Below are 13,744 nucleotides of genomic sequence, written 5' to 3' on the forward strand. Positions count from 1 at the left end.
CACACAAGGTATTTGTAGAATGTTTATCAAAATAAAATGTAAGTTTTTCCAATATTTTAAAGTATGTTCTTTGCTGATTCGGAAATTTCTCATTAATCTAGGCATGAAAAACAGACTAAAATTTTAGAAACTTCTGAGTTTGGTTTTAAAAAGGGCTTTCTTCCAAAACATACTCAGCAGTAATAAAACATTGCAATGTAACATTATAGTGTAGACCTCCATACTACAATTTCCAACAATAGTTGGTCGGAATGTGGAAAACAGCAGGGAAAACTATTCAAAAAGTGTAAACATGTAAATATGCAGACATAATAGAAAAGAAATATAAAATTGTTACTCACTCACAGAGCAACTCTGTTCATGTATGCTTGGAAATATGTCCAATGAGCTTAATGAGGTTTTCTCCCAGGGAAGTGTATATAGGATTGCAGCCTTAGCTGTATTATACCCATAGAGGTGGGGTATGGCTAATTTAATAAAGCTTTATATTGTCAGATTTCAGGGAAGTGTTCTGAATAAGGTCATAATAAGACAATAGGAAATAATCTTTGTTTCCAGCAATCTTGAATAGAGTCTAATTTTACAGTCATTTAATTGTTCATTTAAATATTTTCATATAGTATATAATATGATTTTCTTTAAGCACTACCTAATGCCCTGATACTTCAAACTCCAGTAGTGCTTCCCATCCTCCTAAAAATGATCTACAGTAAAATAATCCTTGATCCTCGAAGGGGAGAATTTTTATTTCACAACCCTGTCCTGTCTTATTCTTACTGATTCTATTGATTGATAAGGATCTTTCATGGTCACTCTTGATATGATTCAACAAATCTGTACCATTAAAAACTACCACCAAGTGGCCAGGCAGCCAGTTTTGTCAGGCATGTGAGCTAGTGTTGTGATTGGATTAAACTACTAGGAATTTTAAAAAATATAAATATATATCTATCAATCCAGGCTCAGGGGAAAGAGTGGCTGGGCACACAGTAAAAAAAGAGGCTCAAAACAGACATTGATCGCCACTTTTCAATACTCATTGCAGAGATCATGAGTATTCTGCAGCTGGGAGATGATTAGGGAGCTGTGAGCTTTTAAACTCTGCCATACCATGTGCTACATCAGAAGTTCAGTTCTCTTCCATTAACAATAAAGAATAACACTGAAGTTTTTCTGCCTCATGCTTCATCTTTAAGCAGCTGAATTGTGTTCATATTGTCTTCAGGGTTTGTTGGTTGGCTTTATAGACAGATCTTTGGAGCAAAGGGATGCCATTAGTAACAGAAAATGCTCTTACTAGATCTGGTCTGTGAGAGCTTCTGTTGTGAACTCAGCACAGGGACAAAGAGTTAAGCTGTTCTTCCTCCAGCACCATGTTTCTGGTCCTAATTACCCTCCGTAACAGGTTGTTTTAAAGAGGGGAACCTTGTAGAGTTCCATTCACTTATCACTGTAAGTTTCTGTCCTCCTCCTGTCCTTCAAAAGAGTGTAATTAATTAATAAATATTCTAGTTTATTACTAAATGCCCCAGAGTGCATTGCTGTCTCAACAATAAAGTCACTTTTATTAAAATATCTCTCTGGTTGGAGCCCAGAAGTGGGAAATTTGCCATGGGAATCCTGATTTCTGGAAAATATAATATCTAGACCAACCCTTGGTTAGATTTCTATGATTAGACCAATGTTTGCACATTAGGGAAACATATGTAAGTATATTTGCGTACCCTATATTGCACATTTTTATATGAAATATTTTTTATGGTGTAGAAACAGGGCCAGTGCCAGGCATGACTGGGCCCTTGGGCACCAGCCTGTCCCGGGCCCATGGTGCTCGCCCACACATTCAACCTACCTTTCCTGTTGCCTTTAATGCTGTGTGCTCTGTGCATACATGGCTGCCATCAGACAAGATGGCGGTGAGGGCTTTCCTAAGGGGCTGATGCCCTCACTGCCATCTTGGTTGATGGCATGCATGCACGCTATGCTACATGCACACACGCCTGCCATCAACCAAGATGGCAGCAGCGGCATCAGTCCCTAAGGTGCATCAGCCCCTTAGGGAAGCCTCCACTGCCACCTTGGTTGATGGCAGGTATGCATGTTCAGAGCGCATAGCATTCAAGATAACAGGAAAGGTAGGTGGGGCATGTGAATGGGCATCACAGCCCGCAGTCAGGGCCCCCTCTGGGCCACAGGGGCCCTCGGCCAGGGCCCAACCTGGTTGCCCTCTGGCGCTGGCTTCCAGGTTAGTAGGTCCTAGAATGATAGAGATAATGCATGTATGAAAGACAGAGAAACCTGTAGAGGAGTTGGGGATGACCAGAAGTCTGTTGAAAATATATAGGGGAGGACAAATGCCCTAGTTGTTGAACACTGAATATCTCACGAAGATCTGCTGCTGAGTTGTCATCTAATTCTGTTTACATATTTTCAAATTCTTCTCTACAATCCTTAGGTCAAAAGCATATTTTTAAAATGGGAAAGTGGTTCTATCAAAGTTCAAACCAGATTTTGCAACATGATTAGGCCAAATAGTTTTTCTCTCTCTCTTGTTTATGACCTGAATAATTAGTTTTATTAGGGGTGTTCACATGTTACATTCAACAAGTGTATAGTCTGTATACACAATAACTGAGCTGTACCAATCAACAAGTGTACACTGTTTTACACAAACAGACAGTTTGTACCTGTATTCAGTGCAATGTGTGATATATTGTCATAGAAAGCTCATAGCTAAATAAGCATCACTGAATACACATTGAACTCACAAAGTGAAATCTTAGAGTCAATGTGCACAAGCCATTTTTGTTTTTCCATTCGTGACTTACTGCAAATGGAGCCAATTGACCCAAGCAGGTGGCAGTCAGTGCCATTCCATTGCAAACCTTGTCAGTGGCATGCAAAACTGGGTAAGATAAGGTGCTCTCACGCCATTGGTTCATTTGGCACACTGAAGTTTATGCTGAGTGTTAGATGCTCTCTGTTGCTTACAGTTCTGAGGCCTGCTATCTAACATACTTTTTATTTGGATACATGAACGATAGAACATTGAACAGTTTGCTTGAGCTTTGTCCTCATTCTTGAGGGAGCATGGCGAACAAATCAAGAGGCTGCTGTGTACAAAGGAAAATGTGATTTCCACAGGCACAGTAGGTGTAAGAAATGAGTGCATCATCAGTGGTAGAGCCAATCTCCCCACATACACGCATACACGTACATACATCAAGTAAATATTCATTGCAAAAAATGTACGGTGTGCATTTCGCTATTCTGTTTGTGAATTTTGATTACTGATATATACAAAAAGAGTTTTCTTTTTTAAATCCTGCAGTCATTTGTTAAGGATTACATGATATCTATTACTCGACTTCTGCTGGGACTAGATACTACACCGGGATCTGGGTTTCTTTGTTCTGTAAGTTTTTTTTTTTTTTTTAATCATACATTATTCAGTTCACTGATATTTTCGTGGTTGTTTCATTTGTTTTTGATATTGCCTTCTCTCCCTAAGAGTGACTGTCTGATTGCTTTGGGTACAGAAAATGACATTAACAGAAGTAGGTGCAATGCATTCATTTTTGCTTAATGGCAATGCAAGGGTGGCATCCAGCTAAGTCATCCCATTAGTGAAAAGACTTCTTCCTGCACAATGGGACTTCCTCTCCCTGCACACACCCCAATCTGTTCCAGAGGGTTGGGGGAGGGGACACCCAGAACAAATGGGGGGGCAGAGGGGCATAGAAGTCCTGTTGCACAGGTGGAAGTCCCATTGCACTAACTGGAGAACTTCACTGGATACAACCCCAAGTGTGAGTTGTAGTCCAACAACATCTGGAGGGCATAACATTGGCTACCCATGACCTAGAGAGAGAATGGAATAGTTCTGCACATTCTATTTTTCGTTCTCCTGTACCTTTCCCCCTCTTTAGCCTGTCTCCCTGATTACTAGCATGGGCAGCCCAATCCACAAGCACAACAGTGTCTGTGGCTCTCTACCTTGTCTCATCAAACAGACAGATGTTATAGTGTAGTGCAAGGGGTAAAGAATCTGTAGCCCTCCAAATGATGTTGAATACCAACTCCCATCAGCTGCAGCCAGCATGGCCAATGGTCAGGCAAGGCACACTTAGTTGGATAGAACTAGGGCCACATTTTATAATTAAGTTTTGCATAGGGTGATGACAGTGCAGGCAGCTATCCATACAGAATTACTTGTTTGGGGTGAGAAAGCCTCTGCTTAATTCGAGTGGCCGTCTCTCTGAGACACGTTTTCCATTCTTGTTCCCATTTAACTTTCCTCTGAGATATCTACCTGAAATTTAGGCACCCGTTGTTACAAAAACAAAATATTTTATAGTTGGTAGAGACTATTCAAGAGTAGAATAAATAATTTTATATCTGTTAAAGATTGTTTAGTGGACAACGTGATCAGTCTTTTGTAGGCTGAAATAACTTTGCTGGTCATTCCATTTGAGTAAATAAAGTATATCAGAAAATTAAAACTCTTCATTTTTGTTGTTTAGATGAAAATCACAGAAGATGATTTGTGGATCAGAACATATGCCAGACTTTATCAGAAACTTTGTTCTTCTACAGGGGATATTCCTATTGGAATCTATAGAACTGAATCACACAAACTTGCAACATCTGAGGTATGGATGGGTTCAATACAAATTTTGATAAGGCATGTTTCAGGATTGTTACTCGTCCAATTAGTAATGAACTGTGATAGATGATCTCACTTACCAGTGTTTTGCTGGCCTTTCTTTCATCTCTGAATCACACTTTTATTTATGTATTATTTATTTATTTAATTAAATTTGTATCTCGCCCTTCCTCCCAGTAGGAGCCCAGGACAGCAAACGAAGACACCAAAAACACTCTAAAACATCATAAAAAGAGATTTAAAATGTATTAAAATAAAACATCTTTAAAAACATGTTAGAACAAAACATCTTTAGAAACATATTTTTTTTTAAAAAAAAAGCTTTAAAAACATCTTAAAAAGCAATTCCAACACAGATGCAGACTGGGATAAGGTCTCTACTTAAAAGGCTTGTTGAAAAAGGAAGATCTTTAGCAGGTGCCGAAAAGATAACATATTTAAGGGGAGGGGATTCCAAAAGGTAGGTGCCACTACACTAAAGGTCCACTTCCTATGTTGTGCGGAATGGACCTCCTGATAAAATGGTATCTGCAGGAGACCCTCACCTGCACAGAGTAGTAATTGACTGGATACATAAGGGGTATCCAGGTCCCAAGCTGTATAGGGCTTTGTACACCAAAACCACCAAAACCAGTTGCAGATGTCTTACCAGCTGAAGCTGGTAAAAGGCACTCCTAGCCACTGAGGTCACTTAGGCCTTTGGTGACAAAGATGGATCCAGGAGCACCCTCAGACTACGAACCTGCTCTTTCAGAGAAAGTATGACCCTATCCAAAGCAGTAGCTGTCCAGTTGTCTGAACTTGGAAACCACCAACCCACAGCCCCTTCATCTTGCTAGGATTCAGACTCAGTTTATGGACCCTCATCAAGCCCACAACCGAGTCCAGTCACCGGTCCAGGGCTTGCACGGCCTCTCCCAATTCAGGTGTTATAGAGCAATAGAGGTGGGTATCATCAGCATACTGTTGTTACCTCACCCCAAATCTCCTGATGACCACTCCCAAGGGCTTCATATAGATGTTAAACAGCATTGGAGACAAGATGGTACCCTGCGGCACACCACAGCACAACTGTCAGGGGGCCAAAAGACAATTCCCCAATGCTGTTCTATGAAAATGACCCTGAGATAGGATCAGAACCACTATAAAACAGTCTTTCTGATACCCATCTCACCAAGTTGGTCCAGAAGGATACCATGGTCAATAGTATCAAAACCCACTGAGAGATCAAGTAAGAATAACAGGGTCACACTCCCCCTGTCCTTCTCCTGATAAAGGTCATCTTTCAGGGCGACCAAGGCCGATTCAGTCCCATAACCAGGCCTGAACCCAGACTGGAATGGGTCAAGATAATCTGTTTCATCCAACAGTACTTGCAATTGCTGTGCTACAACCCTCTCAATCACCTTCCCTAAAAGGGGGGTATTTGCGACCGGGCAGTACTTGTCACAAACCAATGGGTGCAGGGTTGTCTTTTTCAGAAGAGGCCAAATCACCGCCTCTTTCAAGGCATCTGGAACCACTCCTTCCTGCAAAGACATGTTGACCACTCCCTGGATCCACTCAGTCAAAATCCATCGGCAAATAAACCAAGAAGGGCAACGGTCAAGAGGACACATTACTGGCCACGTCATCACAAACACCTTGTCCATGTAATCAGGCTGCATCAACCAAAATTGATCCCAAGAAGTTGCAGCAGATGTTGCACTGGACACTGGATACTGGGGACTACTGTAGATGTGGATGGGGCATCAAGATTGCTATGGAAGTGAGCAACTTTACCCTCAAAGTGCCTTGCAAACAATTCACAGTGGTCCTCTGAAGTGTCTAAAACTCCATTTCCTGGAGTTGATGTCAACAGACCCCTGACAATACAGACAAGCTCCACTGGAAGGCTACTTAAGGATGTGATGGTGACAAAGAAAGTGGCCTTCTTCGCCACCCTCACTGCTACATAGTAGACATGGTATGATGTTTTACTCGTGCCCAATCATCCTCACAGCATATCTTTCACCACTTGCACTCTAGCCGTCATCCAGCCTGTTTCATTGCCCTTAGTTCACTGGTGTACCAAGGTGCAAACCGGGCTCCACAATGCCGGAGAGGGTGCTCAGGGGCAACTGTGTTAGGAGCCAGACAAGCCTCATTGTTTCACAGTGTGACAAGAGCTTCAACAGGGTCATCTCCTCTATCTAGTGGGAATTCCCCCAGGGCATTCAGGAATTCAGTGGATACCATTAGTCTCTGGGGGCGGACCATCTTAATCTATATGCAGAAGTTGTATTTTCAACCTATACAATGCTGTTTTTCATCTATAAATGTAAAATATGAAGGGGAATCCATCTTCAAACATCTGGAAACGTGCACTAGATATGATTCTTAGAGCTGCAGTTGGGTACCGCTCTTGACACCTATCCACTATGTGCTTGGAGATCTAGTCCCTTCAGCCACATATGTTACAATAATAATTTCTCAAGCTGGCCAAATATCCCACCCACACCTTTGCAGGATCATTTATCTCCTACAAGGGGGAAAGTGTTCTAATCTAGATCCATTCCCATTAGTCAAGATCCTTGGAAGCAACAGCATATCTGGTGGAATAAGTGCCAACATTGTATTAGTTAAATTCCTAATAATCATTGAGGGAGAACAGCTTAAATGTGAGGAACTAGCTGCTTGTTGTTTTGTTCTTGCCACTGTATTGTGCTACCACCCAAAGCCATACCATACATTTGTTATGACGCTGGTTGTGTTTGTTTCCTTTCTCTATCACAAGTTTAAAAGACTTTCCTATGTGCCACTCTATCCTAAATGAAAGAACTGTCAAAATGCAGGAGATACAAAGTTCATAGAAATCAAAATTAGAGATAGATCTGTATTACCATAATCATGGGAAATTCTTCTGGCAATATATTTGAGGGCCTAGTTCATATGTTTACATTTGTCCATGGCAGTATGTACCAAGGAAGATTGGAACTCCTCACCTGGAGAAACATACTGTAAAACCAGCCCTGATGACTGCAGAAACTAAATTTCCAGCTTTGTTTTATTCTAGGGATGTGTGACATTCTCCTGGCCAACTTAGTAAAATTCCTCAGATGTTTTTGCCAAGCTATGACCTTCTGGTTTGCCTTGAACTTAGGCAGAATTCAGCACTTTATAGGGTTTTATTTTTAAATAAATCTCAGCAAACATGAATGAGAATTTTTCATTTTATAACTGTGTAACTCTGAAATTTGTGTTTTGAGCCAACAGTGTTGGTAATTTGTGTTGCAATGATAGACCTCTTACAGCTGGAAGAAACCTGAAGGTCATTACTTCAGCTTTCAGTGCTGAAGGGTAATTTTGGCGTAGTTGAAACAGGAAATGAGGTAGTAAACCTCTGTGAGAACAACTAGATCTTCTTTGCCTATAACACAATCTTATTATCACTTAGATTATTTATGAATGCATACATCCCACTAACTAGAAAAATTATGGCATTGGAATATTACAATGTGATATGTGAAAACATGGATTATGCTCAAAATCAAGCTTAGTTGCCATGGAACTTGATTGAGGAATGTGTTTTCTTAAAAGCTTATGAAAGTTTTAAGTAATTCTACTCTTCAGTGGCCAATAAAAAATGAACATTCCTAGTGCATGAGAAAAAGGCTGTAAAACACAGGTCTAGTCACTTAAAGTAGTCCTAGCCACTTAAGGGAGTATCACAATACACTTCTGTATTTGCTGTGATTTACTGTAAAATAAACTTGCATGATTTTTTTATATGAAATTTGCAGAAACATATTTGTAATAGCAGAAAATGTGGACTGCAGTTTATTATATCCTTAGTTATATTTGCATTCTGTTCTGATGGCTATTAGGCCTATGGGTACTTAACATCCACAATTTTTTATGATCAGAATTTTGGGAACAGAAAATGATAGTTGTGGAGGGGTAGGTTTTTGAATTTGTTTTTATTTTAATTTGAATAAACGTTATCCACATGGAGAAGTGACTTACCAAGTTCTGAAACAGAAACATCATATAAATGTTATCTTATGCAAAATAATAGACATTAAATATTTAGTTGCTTGGACTAGAGATGGTATGAGAATTTCAAGCTGGAGGAAGTTTGAAATGCAAAATTCCATCACTCAAAATGACTGCCCCCACCCCTGCCAATCTGGGCCATACTTTCTCTATGCCTTCCCCCATGGTTTTCCTGGTGTCCTTACCCTTCTGGGGTTTGGTCCATGATCCCTTGGCTGAAAATGAAACTCTGTGTACTTTGTACAGCAGAGGAGAGGCGTTGCAGGACATCTGGTGTCAACCTGAGCTTTCTGTTACCAGTCACCCCCTTACCCAACCTATGGTGCTCTTTTTCTTCAGACAGGTGGAGGGATCAGGTAGGAGACTGAGGAATGGCAATCAATTGGGCTTATCAAGTGTTATTGCTGCTGTTTAGCACTGAATATTAACAACCAAGTGCAAGGATGTTTGAGCGTTTGACAGGATTGTTTGAAAAGCTCAGTTGATATTTGAGGTGAACTAGAGTAGTGGTGACACCAAACTATTTTGTTTGCTTCTCCTTTTTCTAAAAAAAATAGGACATATATATAAAAGGGGAAAATGGCAAGAGAAAGGTAGAATGGGGAAATAGCAAGTGGGTACCATCCTGCAGGTTAGGATTAAAAGTAACTCTAACCTCTGAAATGGTTGAAGACAGTGATATAATGGACAGATTTATAATAAATATCTTATTCACTCAGTATAACTAAAGCCTCTGTATGGAATCCACAAATTTGTTTTTATGATTTCATATGAAGATGTCCATTGGCTTGGGGGGCAGGGGATGAATACTATGCATGGATTTGTGTGGAGTGAATGAGATGTTTATATCTATATCTATAACTTATCTTACTGAATAGGCTGATCAAGGGCAACTTCTGTGACATGGGAAACAATGGCTTACATGAGTCACACTTTCTTCATTTGTTCCCGTGGTTGTAAATTGAAATTGCAAGTATATTTTACACTAAACACACATCCAGCTGGGTGTATTTATTTGTACAATCCTAATATTGCAATTGCTATAAATTGTCTGTGTGCAATCCTTGTTTGGATACTGTTGTTTGAATTGTGTTTTTTTCCCCCTTCGCCTGACCCCCCCACTTTGTATCAGTCTCGAGAAATGGCTTCACAAGTAAGTATTTGTCAATGTATTTCCATGTGCCCAGTGTTGGCTTAAAGCAAGAGTGGCTAACCCCCAATTTGAAGGCCTAATCTGCCCCTCCAATAACCCACTGATTTTGTCAGAAAAGACAAAAATATTAAAAAAGAAGAAGACGTGGACACAGTGCTGTGGTGGGTGAGACCCAGTGCTCTAATACGGCATCCCCTTCCTAGTCATCCAATCAATCATTTAATGAGAGGAGAGAGCACAATAATGCCCTCTCCTCAGCTGATGTGTATAGTGTCGCGCTGCGATAGTGCGTGTGTGGTCCAATACAACACCAAAAGCAGGTTCAGGTATAGAAAAGATCCAGTCACAGGCAATGATTTCTTTTAAGAGTCTTTACTGAGACATTAGAGTTACAACCAGCTTCTTCCACATAAACGCTACACCCCCACGTCCTTTCGGTTTCTCTCCAGCCTTATGTAGATAATAGTGCCCTTGTGATGGCACAGCTGCCATCGACAACCTTGGCACTCTTCCCAACCGACTTAACCCCATAAGAGCAGGTTTGTCCGTTGCTTTCCTCTCTGTGAAGAGCACACACATAACCTGAGAGCCCAACAGCCCCCACCTGTTTCTCACAGACGTTTCAATTCCCTTTTACATAGATTACAGTTTTACATTACATCCTTTGTTTTTACATGTTTACATTTTCAGATTCTAGGCTTACTTTATTCATTACATCTTGGTTTTACACAAGTCATGTACAATGTATCTGCATCCACTTCTTGTTCAGTGTATGCCCCCTGGCCTGTGATAAGGCCTATTGTGAATCTATCAGGCGGGTTCCCTTTGTTCTCTCTCTCAGAGCGTCTTAAGGGCAATTGAGACTCAGTTTCCCTTGTGCTACTGTTGCCTGCACTAGCTCCTGGTACTTCTCTATCTTGTAATGACACATCATCAGCCTTTCTTTTCTTTGTTTTATGTTTCCCCCAAATGAGTTTGTTTAATGCATCCTTTAATGGCATTTGCAGTACTTCTTCTTCTGCGCTAGGACCTGGCTGTATGTCTTCTTCTTTTACTGCATGTATATTGTGTGACCCATTTAGATGTATAGTCTGACTTTGATCCCACTCTTGATCTGACACTTTTATGCTTTGACTAAGAATCACTTGTTGCAGCTCAGGCACCCAGACCCTGTAATAGGTGTTCTGAAAGCCCAGTACATGTCCCTTCTGGGCTCTAGGTGCTAGCTTACCACGCCTTTTATTCTTGGGAACGTGAACCCAACATTTAGCCCCAAACTGCTCAATGTGCTTTGTCCGTGGTTTCTTTCCCATTAGTTTCTCATAGGGAGACATTCCCAGAACTCTGTGTAACAACCTATTCTGAATATATACAGCATACAGGATACACTGTCCCCAAAACGTGTTATCTAGGTTTGAATCTCCCAACATGGCTCTCATGGATTCCTGAAGAGACCTGTTTTTCCTCTCCGCAACCCCATTAGAAAATGGAGAAAACGGAGCCGTGAAGTTTTGGGCTATTCCCTTGCTTTCCATGAATTCCTGCAAAGCTTGGCTCGTGAATTCACCCCCCTGATCTGAGCGTATGCGTTTTATTGTGACCCCATGTTGTGTTTCCACTCTCTTTATGAACAAGCGTAATTTTGTATCTGCCTCATCCTTTCTCTTCAGCAAGTACACATGACAATGCCTTGTGAAATCATCTACCACAACCATGAAATACTTAGCACCCCACTTTGAACACTGCAATGGTCCAGATAAGTCGACATGTATTAACTGAAATGGTGCAGTTGTCGTGCTTTCTGCTGTTTGATTTATGGGTGCCACTGTGGCTTTAGTTCTGTAACACACATCGCACTCATATACTTGCTCACACCCCTTTAATTTCATATCCTCGCTATGAGTCGGGGTTTTCTTAATTGTGTCATAATTAGCATGACCCAATCTTCTGTGCCACTGATGCACACAGCTTTCGTGCAACAGCTTATTGGCACTTAATACAGCACATTCCGGCTTAGCGTGAGCGCTTTGCAATATGAACAGTGAATCTTGCAGACACCCCTGCATGCATATCTCATTCCCTCGTTTAACAACACATTTCCCTTTCTCAAAGATTACAGAATAACCCATATCTGTAAGTTTCTTTACAGACAAAATATTACTTGCCAATTGCGGTACTAACAATACATCTGTCAAAATAGTCTGGAGCTTACTCAGTTTCAATGTTCCACGTGCCAGGACATCACGTTTGGATCCGTCAGCCAACAAAACAGTTTCCTGCACTGGTTTCGATGAGTGAAATAGGCTTGCATTATTTATGAGGCAATGAGAAGCTCCGCTATCAATTACCCAGTGAGAGTTAATTGTTTTATGCTGCTTTGTACTAACAAAGTTCACGCTAGATTGCTTCCAGCCTCTGTCTCTTTGCTTGGCTGCACAGTTTCACTGTATATGTCCCCTTGCTCCACAAAACTAACAGGATTTTAGTCCATGCTGCTCTTTGAAGGTAAACTGCTTAGTTTTGACTGCTTCTTTCGGCTCAGTCCTGTTAATCTCCTGTCTTCTTTGCCATTCTTGATTGAGTTTTTCTTCCACAAAATCCAGACTCAATCCTCCATTGGGCATCGCCTCCATTGACATCACGAGATTGTTCCATTTCTCGTCCAGTGAAGACAAAATGATGTACACCTTTTGTAGATTGCTATGCTCGACTCCTCTGTCCTCCAATTCTGCAAACAGACGTCTAAATTCCATCAAATGCTCAGTCATGCTGCTCTCTTCAGTTAGACGCATCCGATATAACTTCCTTGCCAAACAAAGTTTGCTCCCCGCGGTTTGTTGCACATGTACATTATTCAAAACAGTCCACATGCGTTTTGCTGTGGGTTCATCTCTCACATACAGCAATTGAGAGTTGGACAGTGCTAATGTGATAAAAGCCTTCACCTTTTCATCCTTACGTGTCCATACCGCTTGAGGGGCCGCCGGTGGGGTGGTGTCAATTACTTCAAACAAATCCTCTTTGATCAGAAAAGCCCTCATCCGTAGCTTCCAGCTGGCATAGTTTGTTTCAGTGAGCCGTTCCATTGGCATTCCAGCAGACATATTTATCGCCATCCTCAACGATCTGCTTTCCGCTCACTTCTTTCTCACACGGTTTCCAAGCAAGCTTGCGTCTCAGCTCCGAGGTTTCGGACCAGAACTAACTCTAGCACTGTAAATTGAACCAGATATCTGGGCCCATAACCCTTGTCGCGCTACGATAGTGCGTGTGTGGTCCAATACAACACCAAAAGCAGGTTCAGGTATAGAAAAAAACCAGTCACAGGCAATGATTTCTTTTAAGAGTCTTTACTGAGACATTTAGAGTTACAACCAGCTTCTTCCACATAAACGCTACACCCCCACGTCCTTTCGGTTTCTCTCCAGCCTTATGTAGATAAGAGTGCCCTTGTGATGGCACAGCTGCCATCGACGGCCTTGGCACTCTTCCCAACCGACTTAACCCCATAAGAGCATGTTTGTCCATTGCTTTCCTCTCTGTGAGGAACACACACATAACCTGAGAGCCCAACATATAGGTCAGCTGAGAAGGTAGAGAGTGTGTACCTGTGTACACACATGTGTCCTGTGTGAATACGTGTGCATGATGTGAGAGTTTGGAGTGGTCACACTCCTTCTCGCCACAGCCATCACTGACATGTGACCCCCAGAGAGTTGGCCAAGGGAGAATGCATCCCTTGGGCTAAAGAAGGTTAGCCTAAAGAATGAAAATGAGCTATTACACAAAAATGAGAAATCATAGGGAAAGATAGTAGTTTTTGTACAGGAAAATGAGACAAATTATAGCAAAGGATAGTACAATGTGTTTCAGGGTATAATTCACTGTGC

At 41.3% G+C, this 13,744-nt stretch overlaps 1 protein-coding gene across 4 annotated transcripts in view; it reads left to right on the forward strand.

Moving 5' to 3' along the window:
- Window positions 1-13,744, forward strand: part of KCNT2 (potassium sodium-activated channel subfamily T member 2) — a 341,069-nt gene that overhangs the window by 315,568 nt on the left and 11,757 nt on the right. For 2 of the 4 annotated variants that reach the window (XM_061633981.1, XM_061633984.1), the window contains 3 exons: window positions 3,332-3,415; window positions 4,524-4,652; window positions 9,834-9,854. In XM_061633981.1, coding sequence (XP_061489965.1) covers window positions 3,332-3,415; window positions 4,524-4,652; window positions 9,834-9,854 — 234 coding nt within the window. The remainder of the gene's footprint in view (window positions 1-3,331; window positions 3,416-4,523; window positions 4,653-9,833; window positions 9,855-13,744) is intronic. The other 2 variants (XM_061633982.1, XM_061633985.1) reach the window with 1 other exon arrangement.

Source organism: Rhineura floridana, chromosome 6, assembly GCF_030035675.1.
Source record: "Rhineura floridana isolate rRhiFlo1 chromosome 6, rRhiFlo1.hap2, whole genome shotgun sequence".
Classification (NCBI taxonomy): domain Eukaryota; kingdom Metazoa; phylum Chordata; class Lepidosauria; order Squamata; family Rhineuridae; genus Rhineura; species Rhineura floridana.